This window comes from Arabidopsis thaliana, chromosome 5, assembly GCF_000001735.4.
Source record: "Arabidopsis thaliana chromosome 5, partial sequence".
NCBI lineage: Eukaryota > Viridiplantae > Streptophyta > Magnoliopsida > Brassicales > Brassicaceae > Arabidopsis > Arabidopsis thaliana.
This window is the reverse complement of record NC_003076.8, coordinates 15,549,311-15,569,250: the sequence shown is the minus strand read 5'-3', so window position 1 is coordinate 15,569,250 and position 19,940 is coordinate 15,549,311. Positions and strand designations below refer to the sequence as shown.

The 19,940-nt window shown below is 37.5% G+C and overlaps 5 protein-coding genes and 1 pseudogene across 11 annotated transcripts; 2 read left to right on the top strand and 4 right to left on the bottom strand.

Annotated features, from left to right (window-relative positions):
* Positions 1 to 6,312, top strand: AUG5 (HAUS augmin-like complex subunit). Its single transcript, NM_123249.3, has 10 exons — positions 1 to 964; positions 1,549 to 2,088; positions 2,404 to 2,545; positions 2,745 to 2,915; positions 3,139 to 3,348; positions 3,438 to 3,623; positions 3,989 to 4,148; positions 4,571 to 4,766; positions 4,875 to 5,007; positions 5,496 to 6,312. Exons 1-10 carry the CDS (start codon positions 447 to 449, stop codon positions 5,628 to 5,630), a joined length of 2,391 nt encoding a protein of 796 aa, NP_198704.2. The 5' UTR covers positions 1 to 446; the 3' UTR covers positions 5,631 to 6,312.
* AT5G38865 (uncharacterized protein) lies at positions 6,269 to 7,360 on the top strand (the record flags this gene model as incomplete). 5 transcript variants are annotated; one of them, NM_001344273.1, is made up of 2 exons in its annotated part: positions 6,269 to 6,644; positions 6,737 to 7,345. In NM_001344273.1, coding segments are annotated over exons 1-2 (733 nt in total), but the record flags the coding sequence as incomplete, so codon positions are not given. The 5 variants fall into 5 exon arrangements, with proteins under 5 accessions (NP_001330502.1, NP_001330501.1, NP_001330504.1 ...); NM_001344272.1 differs by having other exon boundaries at positions 6,368 to 6,644; positions 6,737 to 7,360; NM_001344274.1 differs by having other exon boundaries at positions 6,392 to 6,644; positions 6,737 to 7,338.
* AT5G38870 lies at positions 7,129 to 7,786 on the bottom strand (annotated as a pseudogene; the record flags this gene model as incomplete). The annotated part of the gene is made up of 1 exon: positions 7,129 to 7,786.
* Positions 7,787 to 8,124: 338 nt separating this feature from the next.
* On the bottom strand, positions 8,125 to 10,350 carry BIM3 (BES1-interacting Myc-like protein 3). Of its 2 annotated transcripts, none has more exons than NM_123247.5 (6): positions 10,014 to 10,350; positions 9,840 to 9,915; positions 9,665 to 9,760; positions 9,183 to 9,520; positions 8,565 to 8,694; positions 8,125 to 8,441 (listed from the first exon to the last, which is right to left on the bottom strand). In NM_123247.5, exons 1-6 carry the CDS (start codon positions 10,166 to 10,168, stop codon positions 8,340 to 8,342), a joined length of 897 nt encoding a protein of 298 aa, NP_198702.2. In that variant the 5' UTR covers positions 10,169 to 10,350; the 3' UTR covers positions 8,125 to 8,339. The 2 variants fall into 2 exon arrangements, with proteins under 2 accessions (NP_198702.2, NP_001330505.1); NM_001344271.1 differs by having other exon boundaries at positions 8,565 to 8,621; positions 10,014 to 10,295.
* An 18-nt stretch (positions 10,351 to 10,368) lies between these two features.
* AT5G38850 (Disease resistance protein (TIR-NBS-LRR class)) lies at positions 10,369 to 14,095 on the bottom strand. Its single transcript, NM_123246.4, has 4 exons — positions 13,619 to 14,095; positions 12,433 to 13,522; positions 12,040 to 12,336; positions 10,369 to 11,948 (listed from the first exon to the last, which is right to left on the bottom strand). The coding sequence occupies exons 1-4, from the start codon at positions 14,062 to 14,064 to the stop codon at positions 10,821 to 10,823; spliced, it is 2,961 nt and encodes a 986-aa protein (NP_198701.1). The 5' UTR covers positions 14,065 to 14,095; the 3' UTR covers positions 10,369 to 10,820.
* A 78-nt stretch (positions 14,096 to 14,173) lies between these two features.
* AT5G38840 (SMAD/FHA domain-containing protein) lies at positions 14,174 to 18,008 on the bottom strand. Its single transcript, NM_123245.4, has 12 exons — positions 17,567 to 18,008; positions 17,381 to 17,466; positions 17,213 to 17,292; positions 17,060 to 17,115; positions 16,921 to 16,969; positions 16,661 to 16,807; positions 16,452 to 16,547; positions 16,110 to 16,223; positions 15,874 to 16,007; positions 15,448 to 15,698; positions 14,544 to 15,332; positions 14,174 to 14,454 (listed from the first exon to the last, which is right to left on the bottom strand). Exons 1-12 carry the CDS (start codon positions 17,920 to 17,922, stop codon positions 14,405 to 14,407), a joined length of 2,208 nt encoding a protein of 735 aa, NP_198700.2. The 5' UTR covers positions 17,923 to 18,008; the 3' UTR covers positions 14,174 to 14,404.
* Between the last annotated feature and the right edge of the window lie 1,932 nt (positions 18,009 to 19,940).

The following is a 19,940-nucleotide window of genomic DNA, read 5'->3' as shown; positions in this document are numbered from 1 at the left end:
CGCGGTTATTACCCAGTTTCAACTTTCAACAGTCGACGACACTTGCAGAAAAATTCGAGTTTGATTCCTTTAATTGAAAATCCAATAAACAAGCGGGACCTCGATTTGAAATCTCTTTATCCAGATCCATCTCTCCGTCACAATCTTCCATCTACCGTCACCGGAACCGGCGAGTTAGTCGTCGGGATTCCAGATCTGTTTGTCTACGTCTTCCTTCTGTCTCTGTGTTCATCAGAGTACCAATTCGCTCGATTGTTGCTGCATTTCGCGAATTGTATTAGGTTTATAGCGTCTATGAACTCCTGTTTTCGCTCGATTTGAGTAACCTAGGTATTTCTCTACGTTGATTGTTTGGATTTGAAGAAAAGGCGCAAAGTATGAGTAGAAATTTCGGAAGTTTCATGAAGATTTGAGGGATTGAGTTAGGTATTGTAGTTGTAGAGAGAATGCAGAGTTTATCGAGCTCGGCTCCGACACCGGAGGCGATATTAGAATGGTTACAGAAGGAAATGGGGTACAGGCAATTAGGTCCGTATAATGGATCGAGCAAATCTCATGTTCCTTCTATTGATGCTATAAGGAAGATTTGTAGAGGGAATATGATACCTATATGGAATTTTTTGATAAACCGAGTGAAATCGGAGAAGACAGTGGAGAGAATTAGGCGGAATATTACGGTTCATGGGGGAAGTAGTAATGCTAGCATTGGGAGTTCGGTAAATCCTGGGAAGGAGGAGAGTAAGAGTAAAGGAAGGCGGAAGGATAAGACAGTGACTGGTGAGAGTTCGAGTTATGCGGAGGATAGAGAAGCTGCATTGCAGGAAAGGGAATTAGCTGCAAAGGAAGTGGAGAGATTGAGGAACATAGTGAGGAGGCAAAGAAAAGATTTGAAAGCTAGAATGTTGGAGGTCTCTAGAGAAGAAGCAGAGCGGAAGAGGATGCTTGATGAAAGAGCAAATTACAGGTTTGTTTTGAATCTTTCAATTTTGAATACTGTATTTGGATACATTGCTTCTCACTTGTAAAATAATACAATAGAAATAACCTGCACCACTCAGCTCAGGTTCATTTAATATTTTCTCTTGTTGTTGTTATGCTTTATTATCGTTAGTGTTAAGTCCTCAACAGAACCATTACAAGTATGGTTGCTATGTGTAGTATGGTTAGCTGCTTAGAGTTTTGGTGGTATTTCGATTTCGTTTCTCTATGATTTCAGGAGCCATAGATATATAGCCCTGAAGTATTCTTCTTTCGTTTTGTTGATTCTCCAATGATTTTAATATACCCTAGAATGGAATATATGGGATTTAGTCAGGCTATTTTGTTTCTCTGGTTTCATGGATATGCCACATCGCCCATTCTTAAGATTCTCACTTTTGTATGGCGATATTGATTGTCTTTTTGCCCTCTTCATGAACCTCAATCAACAGCATTTATCTATGTTGAAATGCATTGATTCTGTTCATACAACAAATCAAAATATTTGTTGTAGTTATGTTCAGTAGATCTTTCAAATTGTTTAGTGAGTTTTATTTTTCCTTTTTTCAGACACAAGCAAGCATTGTTGGAAGCGTATGATCAACAATGTGATGAAGCAACAAGAATATTTGCAGAGTATCACAAAAGGCTACAAGTCTATGTTAATCAAGCAAATGATGCACAACGGTCTGTCAATTCATCGAATGAAGTGTTAAGCAGCCTCAGTGCTAACAGTGAGAGGGAAGCTGTTTATTCCACTGTCAAAGGAACTAAGTCTGCAGATGATGTCATTCTCATGGAAACAACCCGAGAACGAAATATCAGGATAGTATGTGATTTGCTTGCATCACGCATGATTGAAAGAATACGTAACTCCTTCCCTGCATACGAAGGAAATGGAATTTGTTCACTTCCAGAGCTGGAAACTGCCAAGCTGGGTTTTGAGTATGATGGAGAAATAACTGATGAGATGAAAACTGTTATAGTAAATTCCCTGAGGGGTCCTCCTCTGCTGCTTCAGGCTATTGCTGCATACACTTTACGCATTAAGACTCTGATATCCAGAGAGATGGAGAAGATTGATGTCAGAGCAGATGCTGAAATGTTAAGGTGTGTCCTGACTTTCCTTCTTATGCCACTCTTTGTTATTGTGCACTCCTGATTCTGCAGGGTATGGTTCACCCAAATGCACCTTGCATGCTATTTTTGCTAATTTTCTTGACACACAAGTGGAAGATTATGAAACTCATATAGCAAATTAGTACTTATGCTGAAGTTCCTGGACTCCCTTTAAGATATGTCTGATCAATGATAATTGTATCTCTGTCTCTTATAAGTTTTCAGTTTTCGTCTCTGCTTTCTTAAGTTCTTGTTCCAGGGTTGCTTTGGACTAACATAAGCAATTGGATGTCAATCTATTTGCAGGTATAAGTTTGAGAACAACCGTGTAACAGACAATTCTTCTTCTGATGTGAGCTCCCCTTTGAGTTATCAGTTTAATGGAAACGGGAAGATAGGCACAGATACTCATTTCCAAGGATCTAACAACCAGCTCCTTGAACGGCAGGTTGCTTTCTATGTCTAGTTTTGCTGGTTTCTTCTTGTTAATTTGAAGATATGGAGAAAGGAGGGTTAAGCTTCAGGCAAATGTTTAATTCAGAAAGATATGTTTTGGTCTTCTAGTGCTGTATTTGTATATGTTGCACTGTATGGCTATATGTTTAAAGTCTGTTTATCTTAACTTTCACCTGTGCTACTTTTTCCAGAAAGCCCATGTTCAACAATTTTTGGCTACTGAAGATGCACTAAACAAAGCAGCTGAAGCTCGTGATTTATGCCACAAGTTTATTAACCGTTTGCATGGAAGTGCTGATACAGCTACTCATTCGTTTGTTGGAGGCACAACACAGAGTGGTAGCAATCTTAGGCAATTTGAGGTAGATGCCAGACTCCCTTGGTTTCTTTAGTTTTTTTCCCTTCACTTGAATCTAAAAAGACAAAATCATGTTCCTGTACAAATCTTACAATCCAAACACTCTTATACTTGTTATGTAGCAGGCACTGCATGACTGATTCTCAGTTATCATTAAAGTTCATTTTATGTTTAATATATATGCTGATTTACTTGCTTGAACAAACGATCCGATTTTATCTTTGCAGTTGGATGTATGGGGAAAGGAAAGAGAAGCTGCTGGTTTGAGGGCTAGCTTAAACACATTGTTATCTGAAATACAACGGCTGAATAAATTATGTGCAGAAAGAAAAGAAGCCGAAGATTCCTTGAAAAAGAAGTGGAAGAAAATTGAGGAATTTGATGCTCGCAGATCCGAACTTGAAACCATATATACAACTCTTCTCAAGGCCAACATGGTAATATCCCAAGTGATTCATTCATTAAATTGATTAAGTGATAAATACCATGAGTAATACTCTGTATCATGACCTTCCTTTTTATATAGGATGCTGTTGCATTCTGGAATCAACAACCACTAGCTGCAAGGGAATATGCATCAGCCACTGTAATTCCAGCCAGTGAAGTTGTTGTGGACATTTCAAACAGCGCAAAAGATTTCATTGAGAAAGAAGTGTCTGCTTTCTTTCAAAGTCCTGATAACAGTCTTTATATGCTTCCAGCAACTCCCCAGGTGTGTAAGTTGTCAGATGACATTCTGATGTATTTTATCTATCCATTTCTGCGTGATACAATTGTATTTCAGTTAATTTGTAGGATATATTTCACTCATAATCGTAGACTGATATTTGTTGAATAATATATAAACAATAGAAGTTGCATATAGAAAAGTGTGGTATATCTTCAAGGTTCTTTTGGTCTGTAAATCAAATAATCATGCAGCATAAGAAAAATTTGGAGTTTATGGTTCAAGTTAAAATTTGTTGCTCTCATAGGTGTAACAGAACTTGCAATTAGAAGATCATTTTCTTTCAACTTGGCAAACTTGCATGTAAATACCTCGTTTCTGTTCATTTATATGAACATTTTTTTAATCAGGGACTTCTGGAATCTATGGGAGCTAATGGATCGACGGGACCTGAAGCTGTTGCATATGCAGAGAAGAATGCTGCTCTATTAACGGCTAGAGCTGGTGCAAGAGATCCATCGGCAATACCATCTATATGTCGCATTTCTGCTGCCCTTCAATATCCTGCAGGTAAGATTTTTTTCTTCGTTTTTTTTTCAAAAATCCAAGGACGTATAGTTCATCTCTCTGGACAAAAATTATTTGCATTGACAAGGAGCTTTTTAATGAAACTATTGCTCACTGCTTCATGAATGACAATCTTTCTCAATGCAGTGCAAAATCATAAAACAAACATTTTAAAAATAAAAAAAAGTTCCTAGCATTGTTAGTTCATCTACCTATTACGTCGATTGAGGAATGCTATAATAACCAAAAGGTTTAATGATGGCCACTAGTTGCATATCATTACCACGCTTTGGATCTGCTGTTGTTTTCAACCATAAAAAGTGGAACACCTTTTATATAAAATACTTAGAAATCTTCATAGATCAAAATTCTTAGTGGCTTCTTAGTAGGACTTGCTTATCATCTATATTCTGCTGCTTGAATAGGTCTTGAGGGTTCAGATGCAAGTTTGGCCTCAGTGTTAGAGTCTCTTGAGTTCTGCTTAAGAGTTCGTGGTTCTGAAGCATGTGTTTTAGAAGACTTAGCAAAGGCAATCGATTTGGTCCATATTCGGCAGGATCTAGTTGAAAGTGGCCATTCTCTGTTAGATCATGCTTTCCGTGCCCAGCAAAAATATGAAAGGTAAAGCGTGTTCCTCAGTGCTCTGGTCTACACAGGCCACAATTATCTTATTTATTGCCCCACACTATCTTATGTAAACTTCCACTATACTGTGTATCTTGTATGCAGAACAACTAACTACTGCCTAGATCTAGCTTCTGAACAAGAGAATACAATATCGGACCAGTGGTTACCTGAACTTAGGACTGCAGTTCAGAATGCGCAAGCTTCCTCGGAACACTGCAAATACGTTAGGGGTTTGGTATGGAACTACTTTCTAGTATTATTCTTCTTTTTTAATTGTTAATATGCTAAACCCCAGCTCAGTGCTGTATGGACATGGTCATATCATAAGCACATTCCATTCTAATTTCCGTGGAGTAAAAAAGTGTGTTCTAGCAACGGTCATGCTTTTACGTTATGTTTAGAAGCTAGTCCTATTAACTTATGGTGACTGTCTTAATGTGTCTTCACGTGGACGTTCTTAAGTCATATCACTCCCAGAGTATGGCTTAATAGTGCTTGCGTGTTTTTGGGATTTAGAATCCTCTTACGATGGCTACTCAACCTTTTATTTAGTCTCCTTTAGGACTTGTTAAGCTTGCGTATGAAAAAAATCAGGTTTTCATTTGACAGTTGCTTACAAAATTGCAAATAAAGTTTACGGTTCTAGTTCTTTTTCTATTCTTCACTACCTTTCCTTACTTCAAGCTTAATACCATTTTTTGTTTGTTTGTGTTTCGAATGCAGCTTGATGAATGGTGGGAACAACCTGCATCAACAGTTGTGGATTGGGTCACTGTAGATGGTCAAAGTGTTGCAGCTTGGCAAAACCATGTCAAACAGCTTCTTGCCTTCTATGATAAAGAATCATTGCGAACGTAAAAACCCATCATGCCGCTCTTGATTCTCATTATACACACTGGTGAAGCTGATATTCAACAACAATGTTGGCAAAAAGGGAAAGTTCGACGTACAATTTGTAAAGAAAATGGTAACTCTTCTTCTCTATTAACAACCGTTTCTCTTTGTGTGTGTCGATATAGTTCCTCGGGTTTCGTATTTACTTCGTGTGTGTTCACCATTTGTGTTTTGTGGGATTTATCAAGTATTTCTGCGTTGCTGATTCTCTTAATCAGTCTTGTATCACGAGGTTTGTGTTTCATACAGTCTGAGCTAATATGAATCATTTTCTGCAATCTTTGTAAGCTTTTTATTTTTTCTAATTTATGGTCAATCTTTGAATGTGAATGTTGAGAGAGTTTTTGTGTTAGTACCAACTACTTGTTTGTTGGGACTGGGTACGAGTAACGACCGTGAGGGTTTTGAGGAATACTCTCAAACATTAAACTCTCGTGAAGATTGGATTATGTTGGTCTTTACTTGGACAACCCTTTATTTCAGGTCCATTAGCCATAAAATGGAACCACACCGGAAGAATTATGTCAGGAATATTAGTTGTTACCAAACCCAAATTTAATTAGAATACATTTTTCAAGCTATGTAGTAGTAGTAACTAATTTTTTGATTACGTGTAAAATTCAAAGATCAATTTTCAGAAACTGGAATACTTGTTATTTAGTAACTATATCATAAACAATGTGATAAATACCAAGATTTTGTTATTTTGTTTATTGTCTTCCAAATTCTGAAAACAATAATGGCGAATCACGAGACAGAAAGGAACAAAATAGCTTTTTGAAGAAGCATGTTTATGTCTTATAATATCAGAGACAAAACAAAAACCACTTTCAACTCGAAAACAGAGCTCCAAAATGTCTTCTCTTCTTATCCTCATCTTCATTGCTTCAACCATAAAATTCAGTAATTACTCTTCAGTTGCTACAACTCTACCTGACACTGTCCAATATAACAACAATAACCTCTTCACAGTCTCAGGTATCATCACCAAAAACAAGTTTTAGTATTTAGAAACTTTTCTCCTTTCTGTTCTGAGAAAGTTTTGTCTTCTTCTGAGTGGATTTGTGCAGGTCAGCTTGATTGCAGACAAGAAGAACCAAGTTTCAGATATGAGACAAAAAGTTATCACAGAGAATTTCAGGTTTTGTGTCCTATCTCTGAGGTGAGATGTGCAAAGACTCGACGGATTCTGAAACATATTAGGCAAACAAGAAGAAGAGATCATCAACACAAAAAGAGGAGATCATCAAGATACCTGCAAAACAAAGCAAACATAATTACGACAGACAATAAGTTGTTTTCCCCACATCCATGGTTTCTTCCTCCAAACCCGTTTGCGCCACCACATTCGATTTTTCCGCCAAACCCATTTGCACCACCACCTTCGATTTTCCCACCCAATCCATTTAAGCCCCCACCACCCTCATTTTTCCCACCAAACCCGTTTCGACCACCACCTCCTTCAATCTTTCCTCCAAACCCATTTCAGCCTCGTCCTCCGCCACCATCGATATTTCCTCCATTATTTCCTAAGCCACCTCCCGCTCCTCCTCCATCAATATTTCCTCCATTATTTCCTCATCCACCTCCTGCTCCTCCTCCCTCAATATTCCCTCCAAACCCGTTTCAGCCTCGTCCTCCTCCGCCACCTCCCGAACCTCCATCGATATTCCCTCCAAACCCATTTCAGCCTCGTCCTCTTCAGCCACCTCCTGCTCCTCCATCGATATTCCCTCCAAACCCATTTCAGCCTCATCCTCCTCAGCTTCCTCCCACAACTCCTCCGTCGTTCTTCCCTCCAATATTTCATCAGCCTCCTCCAGCTCCAGCTTCTCCTCCTCCGTCGTTCTTCCCTCCAAACCCATTTCAGCCTCATCCTCCTCAGCCTCCTCCCACTCCTCCTCCATCGATATTCCCTCCAAACCCATTTCAGCCTCGTCCTCCTCTTCCCACTCCTCCTCCACCATGGTCTCTCTTTCCTCCACTGCCACCGATCTTTCCAGGCCTAAATCCACCACCACCACCTCCTCCTCCTCCTCCTCCACCTCCGTCGATCTTTCCATTTCCTCCATTCCCATTCCTACCACCACCAAACAAACCTGGCCCTCCTCCTGCTTCATCTCCTTCAGCAAACAAACAGCCTCCTTAATCGAACAAGAGTATCATAATATATACATATATATACCAAACATTTAGTCGAGAGATGAACTATCTGTTGTATAGACAGTCATATTTACATAAGGTTAAAGAATAAAGATGAGTTTTCAACTTCTACAGAATATTGCATCTGTTCTTGAATCTAAAGATCTAGATACTCTAGCTCAAATCAAGCTTGAGACACAAGAAAACAAGGACTCCTTTCTGCAAATCAAACGCATTACTTGATACAGACATGTCAACAAGCACGAAATAATTTCCCGGTTAATAGTGTGAGAAATAGAAGGGCAAGAAGTGATATATCTAAGAGACCATATACTTAAAGTACCATTAAATGGAGCAAACTCTTGTTATAGATTTGCGAAACTTGTTACATCATTCTACTTAGTTTTTACTATATCATTTAAAATAGTTGCAGCACGATAAAAGTAGTATCTACACCTACTGATCCTGACTCACCGAAAGTAACAAAATTATCAAACAGTTGTCATAACATAGAAAATAGAAAACCAGATCTTATCGTCTTATTCTCTTCTGGGAATGATCAATATCATTGCAGAAGCTTCTAGTTTCAGTAGGAGAGTCCCCTTCTTCATCAGCGATGCTATTACCATTATCCTAATGAAAAAGATACATAGCATCAAAATACAAATTAAAATACATAGAAATGTTTTTATAAGAATTACTTGCAGAGTAGTAGACTTCTTTTTCTTTTCCACTGTAAAAATGTTACAGGCATACCTCAGAAGCAAACGCAGCAACAGAATACTCGCGATCTTCTCTTTTCCGAAGGCTTAACTGCACAGATATCATGGTCTCTGACATGTTAACACCCGATGACTTAAGTGCTTCAGTTAGAGTGTTAAGTACCCTGTTCACAATCAAACCAAACAAGAGTTTTCAATCAAATCTCTCCATCTTTATTTCCTCCAGTTATCCGTTTTTAGAACCCTGAGTCTGTTCCAAATACAGAAGCAGATAGGATCTTCAGTTTGAATGACTACCTATTTAGGAGAGAGAAGCACTATTCAAAAGAGAAACTTTGGATTATGGTTATGCAAAATCTTTTCCTCTAACAATTACCAAGTTTACAGCATTTATCTCATACTCTATCCTACAGAACTTCATAGCCAAGGCAAACAAGAAGTCTCCGCAAATAGCTGAGGCATCATTGGAACCTTGTATTATATCATTCTCTCTTAGTATCCAAAAAAGGTAAGCCACTGTTTAAGGAGAGCCAGACAGGAAGGAAATGAGTGTACATCCGTGAGAAACTATATACCAACCCAAACTTTCTACCAAAAAAATGAATTAATTACTGAACAAAAAAAGCTTTATTTTGCTCTACATATGTCTTACCTTTGTGAGCAGACAGTGGACAAGCTGGCTGATGTTTTTTCGTCAGATGTTAACAATTCATTTGTAAAACAGTTAATTGTTCCACAACTTGTTTTTGGTTGCCAAAAGTCATGCTGAACAAACTGCAGCGAAGGCTCGGTACGTAGATACGATGAAACTGCTGAAACAGGACTGTGTTCAGGAATCTTGGTGCTAACTGCTGAGTCAATATCAGGATTTACTGAATTGTACGTATCCAAGAGAAAACCCGAAGAAGCAGCAACTTTATCATTACTTGAAAAGCTTTTAACGATTTGAGGATGGTCATTTTCCTCCGCAACAGACCCATGACTATTTCTCTGCATCAAAGTTACATGAAACAGTTGTCAAAAATACCAAGAAAGATGAAACACTTAACACAATAACCATGTTTCTCTAAAAAAATGTAACAAAAACGATTCAATATAACAGAAAACCAACCAAAGATAGGAGAAGGAATATACCCAAGGAATCAATTTGGTTGGGGATTGATACCACATTTGGTGAGAATCTTCATACATGTGAACTTTTTCTTGAAGAAAGTGAATATACTCTATAACCTGAGACAACATATAAAAGCAAACATCATTCTGATTCTCTGAAACACATGTTCTGTTCAAAACTATAAATTTTACTAACCTCCAACAAGAAAGAAGCTTTATCTCGTTTCTGATCATTCTGATTCTGAGGTATAATATCCATTAAACTCTGAAATCTGTATCCACCAACCAACAATCACAAATTACGAAACTTTCTTGTTACCCTTTTTAGAAAATCTGATAAAAATTCAAACTTTGAACACTTATTATTTACCTTTCATTGATTTTGCTTCTTCTTCGTTGCTCAGTCTCTGAGTGTTTCGATCTACACGAGTTTCGATTTCTCCTCCCTGTTGAAGAATCATTTCGAGAAGGCAAGTTACTGTATACATCTGCTTCTAACTGATCATCGATATCATGAGAGTTCATAGTTCGATGAAGTACGACGAACTCGACCCCGGAGATGGCGCAGTGACCGAAACTCCGGCGAGTGAGACAGAGACTGTGATTGATTTTTGTGTAGGTGTGTTCGTCGAGAAGGTGAAAAGAAAAGGAAGATAAAATCGAAAATTACATAGATAATGTGAAAGGCTCAAAAGCCCATTTAAAACGGATAGTTTCAGGCCCAAATTAATTCACTGTTGTTGCTACTATCAATTTTGTCAGTTTTCACGATCCGTACACTGCATTTCAGTAATATTTGCTGCATCCGAATTCAAACAGTATGATGCTACTACTCATCATATCCAACTCAGTGAAGCAGCCAAACAAGTCATTGTAAAGTATAAACAGATATTCTTTCCTCACTTGCAAATTCGTTCGACTTCTCCACTTTGATATTCTCCTTCTTGCTTCTCTCATCTTCCTCCCCAAACTAAACTTCCGATGCTTCTCACAATATGGGAGACATCAAAACAGATGATGAGCCAACTCCAACAATCTGTGTATTTGTTGGCTTCGATCTTGTCTTCGTTCGAAGTACAGATTAGGCTATCATTATGTCCATTATTTTTAGAGCATTCCAATGCTTCCACGGGTCCAAACTCATAGCTCCAATCGTTTTCATCTTCACAAACTTGGTCTATTTCATATTCATTTCTCCTTTCACTGATTTCACCTGTTCATCTGTATAGAATCTGACACCACACTCAATAATCTCATAGGTGTCGGATATGTTGCTGAATTCAAACAGTATCTCGTTGCCTACTTCATGACATTTTTCCTTGTTATGCAAGTCAGAGTGAAACATAACTAGATGTTCTGCTCGAGGTTTGGGGATAATATAAATAGGTGTTTCGTCATCGGAGCAACCGATTTTGCCAATGCGAGGACAAAATAAGGGAGAATTGCTAGTTTCTTCAGCATCATGGTTAGGGGAAATCACGAGGAAAACCTTAAATCCAAAGAATGCAGAAAAAGGAGTCTTGCCCTCGAGACGAACGGTGATGGAATGTCCGGTAGATCGGTGGTATAAGTCAGTGGGCAACTCTCTTCCAGGTAAGGATGCCCACCCATGAGAAAATGATTGTTGAATAATTCCTCTGCGTGCTTCTTGGTTTAGTTTGAAGCAGTTGGTGAAGCTGAGTTCCATGTATGAAGTATTAAAAGGGCAAGATACGCTCTCAAGTGATTCACACTCGTTTGCTGATAAGTACAAGAGCGAACCAGGAAGCTCTGGCAATGATGCGAGTTTTCTGCAGCCACCTAGAAATAAAATTTGCAGCCCATGAACATTTTTGATGTCATCTGGAATCTTCTCAATTCTAGTCTCGCTGAGGTCTAGATATGTTAGGTTTAGGGGCACATGTGTTACTATCTTGAGGTTTCTACTTTTGTATATTTCGAGAGTACGTAGGCGAGACCACATCGTCATTGATTCAGGTAGTTCTTCCACATCAGTGTATGATATGTCGAGTGAACTGATGTTTGTAGAAATATCTGGAAAGCTTTTTAATCTTGAGCATCCATACATGTTGACCAATTCAAGAGACTTCAAGTTGATATGAGGTGGAACTTCTTTTAGCCTTCTGCATCCCATCATATTCAAATACTTTAGCTTATGCAGATAAGAAAAGGAGGAAGGAAGCTCTACTAAATTCTGGCAAGCTCTCAGATCCAATTCTTCGAGATTTGTAGCATTTGACAGATCCGGAAGTTTCTTTAAATACCATGAACTTGACAAAGACATCTTCTTGAGATTTGCAAGGGGCTGAATGTAAACCAGATGTTAGAGTAGAAACATCAGAATAGAGAGAAAATATGTATAACATCATTAAAGATATGAATTTATGATAACTAACCTGAGTTCCATCCCATAGCTTCTCGAGCAGGCTACCTTCCATATCAAGTTCGACAAGATATTCCAGGTTAAGTTTAAGAGAAAGACTTCTCCTCGGATATGCTTCCCACTGTAGTAACCTTAGACGAGGTGGAAACTCCATGTTCTCCGGTATGCGCACTCTGTTTTTTTCATCATATCCAGTCTTAAACACCCTGAGGAATTGGAGATTACACAATCTTTTAAAAGCTCTCTCGCTTAAAAAAACTTCGCCGATTCTGGATATATCAAATGATATCCCTGACACAATTCTAGCATCCTGAAAAAATATTACAAAGGTAAGAAATCGTGAGCACAATATGTAAGATCTGTGAATCTTCACAATATGATTAAGTTTAGAACGTGGAATACTTACTGTATCATTTTCAAGGACATTGCATATCTCGTCAGCATCTATTAAGATGTGGCGTTTCCAAGGTTCTTGTCTTTGAATGGCTTGTCTACCCACATGTTGTAGTAAGTTATGCATCACTATTTTCTCATTCCTAGATATATGTATTAGAGATTTATTGGCGAGGGTTCTTAACCCATACTCGACATCTAGGTTACTGTCAAGGAGCATGGCCATCACAAGCTGACGGTCTTTATAGTTGAAGAAGACTGCAATGCTGAGAAATAAAGCTTGCTCGTTCTCATGTAAGCTATCATACCCAACTCTAAGTTGTGCCTCGTTATCTCGATCAAGACTAATTTCTAGTCTGCGAATTAAAATTTCCCACTCATCCTCAGTTTTCCCGTGTAAAGATGAACCTATGACACAGAGACCCAATGGAAGATTACCACAAAGCTCTGTTACTCGTTCTGCAAGCTTTAGAATCGTATCAGGTGCAGAGCTTTGTCTAAAAGCACATCTGCAAAAGATCTCAAGAGCTTCTTTTCTAGATGGAAAATCCACATGGTAGACATTGTTAATATCATGTTTCTGCAAAAGCTCGTTGTCTTCTGTTGTCACGATAATCCTACTTCCAGGACCAAACCACGTTGTCTGATCAGCCAAAGCATACAAATCGAGATCATTAACATCATCTAGAATGATAAGCACTTTTTGGTCATGTAACCTATCTCTTATTGTGCCTAAATGCTCTATCCTCATACCCTTTTGGTTCATAATCTTTGAAAGAAGTCGTTCTTGTAAATCTAACTTCAGACCATACTCGTCAAGCCCAATATTAAGACTTCCCCTAACATTCTCCATAAAACAACTTCGCTGAAAATTGCTAGAGAGTAGGCTTTGTAAAGCACGAGCAATGGTAGTCTTACCGATTCCTGCAGGGCCACAGATTCCTACTATCCTCACTTGCTCATAGTCTAGGTATAGCAGAGAACTTAATTCCCTAATGTGAAACTCAAGTCCCACAAATGCATCAAAATCTTTAGAAGGTGTAGCATTCAGTTTATCTGAAACATCTTTGGCTATCTTTTCAATCATATCCGCTTCATTTTCCCTAACAAGAGAGGAAACAAAATATCAGATAGGCGTTATAAAGTGATGTGTAACTTAAAAGAAAGCCCCAAAATTAGTCGATCGAAAACAAACAAACCATTTCAGCGAGTGTTCTCCAGCTATGTTGCCAACAAAAATTAAAGCTTGGATCCATCTCTGCCTCTCCTCCTTAGTTTTACTTTTACAACTATTTTTGAAGGCCTTCCCAAAATCTCCGGTCTGTTTCCGTACATCGGATGGATCTACTTCATAGAAGATCGGCATCACTACGTCTTTGCATTTCAAAATCTCCACCAATTCATTCAAGCACCAACTCGAAGAAGCATAGTTCTTTGAAAGAACCACAATCGATATCCTAGATTCTCTAATCGCTTGTATGAGAGCAGGGGCTATGGTTTGGCTCCTCTCGATTCCTTGATCATCAAACATTGTAATCCCATTTGAGTTGAACTGCTTACGTAAATGAGAGAGAAAAGTCTTACGAATATCTCCTCCATGGAAGCTCGGGAAGACGTTGTATCTCCAAGTTCGAGCAGAAGCCATAGGAGACGGTCGTGAGAGATTGCGTTTGGATAAGCTCTATGAATGGATCAAATGATAAGGCTTATTCATTTTGACTTTTCGGAGAGAAAGAGAGAGACAGACGTAAGTATTGTTAATTGCCGCACCCTAATATAAAATAAATTATGAGATAAATCACAAGTAAAATTTCCGTTCAAAAAAAAATATATCAATCAGGAAAGCTCAGGGTTTAGAGTATGAATTTACAAAGTACTGTGTGACCAAGAAATCACCAGACTGAGTGATGCAAAACTTGACAGATATTTAAGCCACTTCTACCTCTCCTCAATCCTATAGTTTGCTCTGGAAACTCTATCGCTGATCAATATCCCAGACGGTCATTTAGAGATGTTCGCCCATCACCAGATTGTCCTGCACATTTCAAGTCAATACATTACTCATTAGCCACTTTCTAAAACGGGATTTGATTCAATGTGTTTCTAAACATGGCGTTACTTTACCTGCAGGAGGTACCCAAGAATCATAATCTATGGTTTCATCCAGATATTCTGGTTTATCAGGACCAACTACTTTTTTAGCCGTCTTCTTCTTCTTCTTCGTTTTACTTTGGCCACTTCCTTGATTATTTTCTTCCTGTTTACTGAGTTCTTTGTCTTCTTCGTTTACATGATGGCCTACAGAATGTTTCAATAAGAGAGCAACTGCATCCTGTGCCATGACCTCTGCTTGCTTTTCCTTTGAATCATCATCTTCTTCGCTCTTGTCTTCTTGCTTACGTTTTCTTATTATCAACCCTGTTACAACTTCAACTCCAGCGGTGGCTGTTAGAGCAATATTCTTCCTATTTTTATAGTCGACAAACCCATCAGCATCCTCTGTGCTATCAGTAGTAGCAGCTACTATCTCAGGGTTTTTTTCTTCAATTATGGCTTTATTTGCAGCGGAACCGAGCCATTGGGGTTTTGATGGAACATACACAGTGGTCTTCTTTTCTTCAGCTGTTTCACTTGCTTTATTTTCTACTTCAGGCTTATTTTCTGAGTCCACTAAATCTTTGGCCACTTCTTTCTCCTTATGCTCATTAGGATCAGCTTGTTTTAAAGGTATATTGATCTTCTTTTCTACGGAAGGTGTTTCAGATTTCTTTATTTTTAATTCTTGTGACTTCAACTCCCTTTTCTTAACCTCTTCTCCGGTTGGGTCAGCAATCTTTAGAAGGTATAAGATCCTACTTAATTCTGACTGTAGAGTAGACAACTCTTGCTGGATCTGGGCGGTTTTATCTTGCACTGACAACAATAAGAGGAAAATTTCTTGACATCAGTAAGAAGTTTTTCCTAGAAGTGAACTACAGCGCAGATATAAATTTTTACGACACAACAAAAAAAAAAAAAAGTAAATTACCAAGTGTTGTAGAAAGCCCGGTCATGTATGCATCAAGGGCATCAAGGGAGTCTCCCGATGTAACCTCTGTGACATTCTCTGTCTCCATCTTACTCTTCTCTGTTAAAAGCTGTTCATTCTTTGCTTCTATTTCTTTCAAGACATTGTCTCTCTTATCTACAAGTGAATCAACAGTTTCTACAGTTTGGTTTTCGCTGCCTTTCTTTGTTGATGGTTTCTTCTGGGTCCGGTCATAGAAGTCATCTTCATCACTGAAAATAACATAATTTTCCTTATGAGAATCAGAAACAACAGACACAAGCTATAGTTTTGCATGAAGATGTAGATATAGAGGTTGAACACTTGAAGCAGCCTTTAACTGAAACACAGGTAAGAATACTACGAGATCCCTAAGAGAAAAAATAGCTGAGACACGAGAAAGATTACCTCGACAAGTCTTCCTCATCTTCTACAATTCCTTTCTTCTTTCCGTGGGTGGGTTTTCTCCCTGTTTTGGCACCCAAACTTTCCCGGATGCTGTCATTCAGTGTCTCTTCCAAGTTCTCAAGTTCTTCCAGAAGCTATCATAGAGTTAATTGAAATGGAAAGTCTAATCAGATAAAGAGTTTTGCAGCCAAAACTAAGATTGTAGTAAGGACACTTCAGATTAACAAAGTGGTTACCTCAGCCGTTCTCTGCTCATTCCTAGCGATCTGCGTTTGTTGTCCTTGTGTCAATCCACCCTGAGAAATGTCTTTGGCTCGAATAGCTGCTACTTCCTTCTTCATATGGCCGATCTACACAGAAGTAAACATCCCTATAAAGATGAAGCAAAGTGGACGTAGTCTAAAAACATCTACAATGAATAAAGGAAAGTTGGAATAGTCTATAAATTATAATGAGCATCCGAAGGGAGAAAGAAAGACGGAAAAAAAGAAAAATATAGAGACTCAGGTCACTAAGAAGTACCAGCTAAATATATGATTTTGCATCGAAAAAAAATGATTGGGAACAAAAATACTAACCTTCTCCAACCGTTTCAGTACTTTCTCCTTAGTTTTTTCTTGCTTTGGAGTGAGTTCTCCACTATATGTTTGCCAAGTAATTTCCTCAACATCATCCTTCATGTCCAAATTATAGAAAAAAAGGTCGTTCAGAAAGATTGATTACAAAAATCCTGGAAACGTGAGACACTTAGGTCCACAACACTAACAGATAAAGTTGTAATTATTACCTCTTCTTCTTCAATAGCATCTTCCCCCATGCCCCATGAAACACCATCAGCCATGGATGCTTGCTGCCTTGCTCGTCGCAGTGAAGCTTCTCGTTCTGACATTTCCATTCTCATCTTTGCTTCTCTAATTAATTGTAAGTCTTTCTCCTAAAAATCAATACCACAAGTAGATTAAAGGTGCATCAAATAATTAAGGGTAGATGCCAAAAAATTACTCTAGACCAAAAATTAGATTGTGTAAAGTAAAAAGTGTATCTTACTGGTGGCATTAAGTCCGAGGGTCCTTGGAAAATGTATAATCTAGTCGAACTACATAAAAAACAAAAGAAAGAGCTCAGGAAAATCAAAGCAAAAGCTACCAAGATAATCATCATGAGCTTAACAGAGATATACACTCACCCGCCAAAGCGAATAACATCACCGACATTCAAATCCACAAAAACCTTTTTATCCACCTGCAAAAACCATAAAACACAGATAGTAAATTACTATAAGTCAGTTCATCAAAGCTCAATCAAGAGAATAAAAATGTCAAAGCCACAAATAAAGCACCTTATTCTTGTTAACAGTTGTTCCATGCGTGCTTCCAAGATCAAATATATACGCAGCTCCACTCCTCTTGTACTGAATAACTGGCAAGATTCATTACAAAACAATGTAATCCAAATTGAAAGTAATAACACTATGATATGAAGTATGAACAATAAGATAATCAATCACCTGCATGAAACCGAGAAATCGAAGGGTGCTCAAGAGCAAAATCACAGATACCATCACGTCCAAACAAGTAAGCTCCTTTCTTATAGCTGCAAAGGGAACAAATACGAATTACATACACTTTCCTTCCTAATTCAATCAGAAGCCTTAAAGCTTTAGAGGGTAATAGATTCATAAGAGTTTACTTACACGTCTAATTTCTCAACAATGGCGCCTTCTTTGAGAACTTCAAGCTGAAATTGGTGACACGGAGGGCCACTCCACTCTGGAATAGTGTAGGGGACAGGATTCTGCTTCACGGTTCGGGGACGAACTGGTTTATCCGCGTCTACAGTGACGGAATCGTCCTTGGATTCCTCTATTGGCTCGGGCTCTACAACTACTTCCGTTGTCTTCAGATCAGGTGGGTTAGGGTTTCTGGGAGGTGGAGGATTCATCGTTGAGGTTTCATCGCTTTGGGAAATTGATGTACTGTTTGGTTCAGGAGGCTCGATATCATGGCTAGGGTTTCGCGGTGGAGGAGGATCCATCGCCGATGTAGTCATTGGTTGCAGAGAGATTAGAGAATTCAGAAATTTGGCCGAAGAAAGAGATCAGTGAGGCGGCAATTGTAACTCGGATCGGGTACGGGTTTGAATCCGGGTTGTAATTTGGGCCGTTTACTTTATACAGTAGAAAATGCTATAAACTAAACGGTAAATAGATGTACAAACGGCCCGGCCCGTCTATTAGAGCCCAGTTAGGCCCGTACCGTTCGTCCCGAATTTTTCAATTTTTAGGGAGACATAATTGTTATTATGTTCGGATTCAAAGATTAATTCCATAACTAACATGTGTATATATTAATTCTCAAACTTATTGTTGAATTCTTTTTTCTTTTGACATATTTACTTTGAGAAGGTCGATTTATAATTAATTTCTACTATGCAAAGTAACGTGATTTAATAGAATTCAACTTTAGTAGGAAAAACGGATTCAAATGGACTTAACCACTTGATGAAAGACACATCCCCATTTATTGTTGAATTAACAAATTTAAAATTTAAAATACATCAACGCATAATTAATTAGGACGTTAAGTGATTTGATTAGAAACAAAAACAAAACCTAAAGTTCTCAAGTCTTTCCTAAAAAAAAAAAAAAGACGATAACTAGGCAATTATCTCTTTTAACACTAGCATCATAATCATCAGATTCCACTATCTTTCTCTTCACCTTCGGTTTCTACTATTTCGTATTTAACTTGGACTTTCGATTTGGAAGCTTACACATTCTACAATACGCACGCCCTACGAATCTTTGGTACTCAGTTTATAAATTTACACACTATAAAATCGATGAAGACTATGCAAATTTGAACTTTATAGATCTTTATTTTGAGAAAAAATCGCCTAGGATTCAATTGTGTTTCAATTTAGGAAAAAGATTTAGGAATTCTTTGGATTTATTCTATTTGTAATCGAAGTACTTAACGTTCAATTTTATTGTCTAACGTTGAATTTTTTAAGTCTAGTTTTTGTTGATTGGACACCAAATTAGAGAATTAATGTGCACACAAGATAGTTGGAGAATGAATCTCTCAATTGCAAATACTCAAAGAATTATATGAGCTTTTTTCCAACTATCTATTGCTTATTTTTTGGCTACAAAAAATCGTAAGATAACATCTAAATATATGCTATATGTCTTATAATTTCAAAATAATTCATATTGCAAAAATTAAAATCCATTGAGTTCAAGTGTTAGAATCTCGTTAATTTAGTTACAAGTCTTAATATTATGATTTTGTTATATACTTAAACTAAAGATGCTGATCTCTTGTAATAATATTATTATCTTGTTAGTTCAGTGAAGAAATACAATTACAAGACATCTCTTTCAACAGTGAATCTTCATGAAAGAAATTAGCAATCGCCATTATAATTTTGACCAAACTTTTCACACTCTTGATTTATTATTGTAAATTAAAGTTTTTGTTAAACAATAAATTTTATCTCAACAAAAATTAAAAAACAAAAATGTTTGAAAAGGTACATTAAATCCCTCATTATATTACTTTCGGATTTTTATATCTAATTCTTGTTGACTAAGCCAAAAAAGGATAAAAATGATAGTGATAGTAAAGATGAAGTTATATATCAAAGCCTACAACTCCAAAAAAAACAAAGATAATCAAGTTTCTTTGTTTGTTTATTTTTAAGTCGGAGTATTTTTATGTTCTATATCTAAGGTATCATTTGTGTACTTTTTTGCATATAGGCTCACAAGACATGTTAGTTATATAGTCTTAAAGAGAAACAATAAAAGTTCTAAAAATATTGTTTCACATTTAAACCAACAAATAAATTACCAGAAAGATCACGGTCGTCTCTCCTTTTTAGCAGATGTTCCCTTGCATATTGAAAATAATAAAATCTCTTAGGTATTTCAAGGTTTATTTTAGGGGATACAAAAAAGATAATAAACACATATAGATTCATTAGACGTAATATATGATTGGTTATCTTCATACAATATTATTGTTAGCGATCGATTACCAAAGAGAAAGTAATAATTTTTAAAT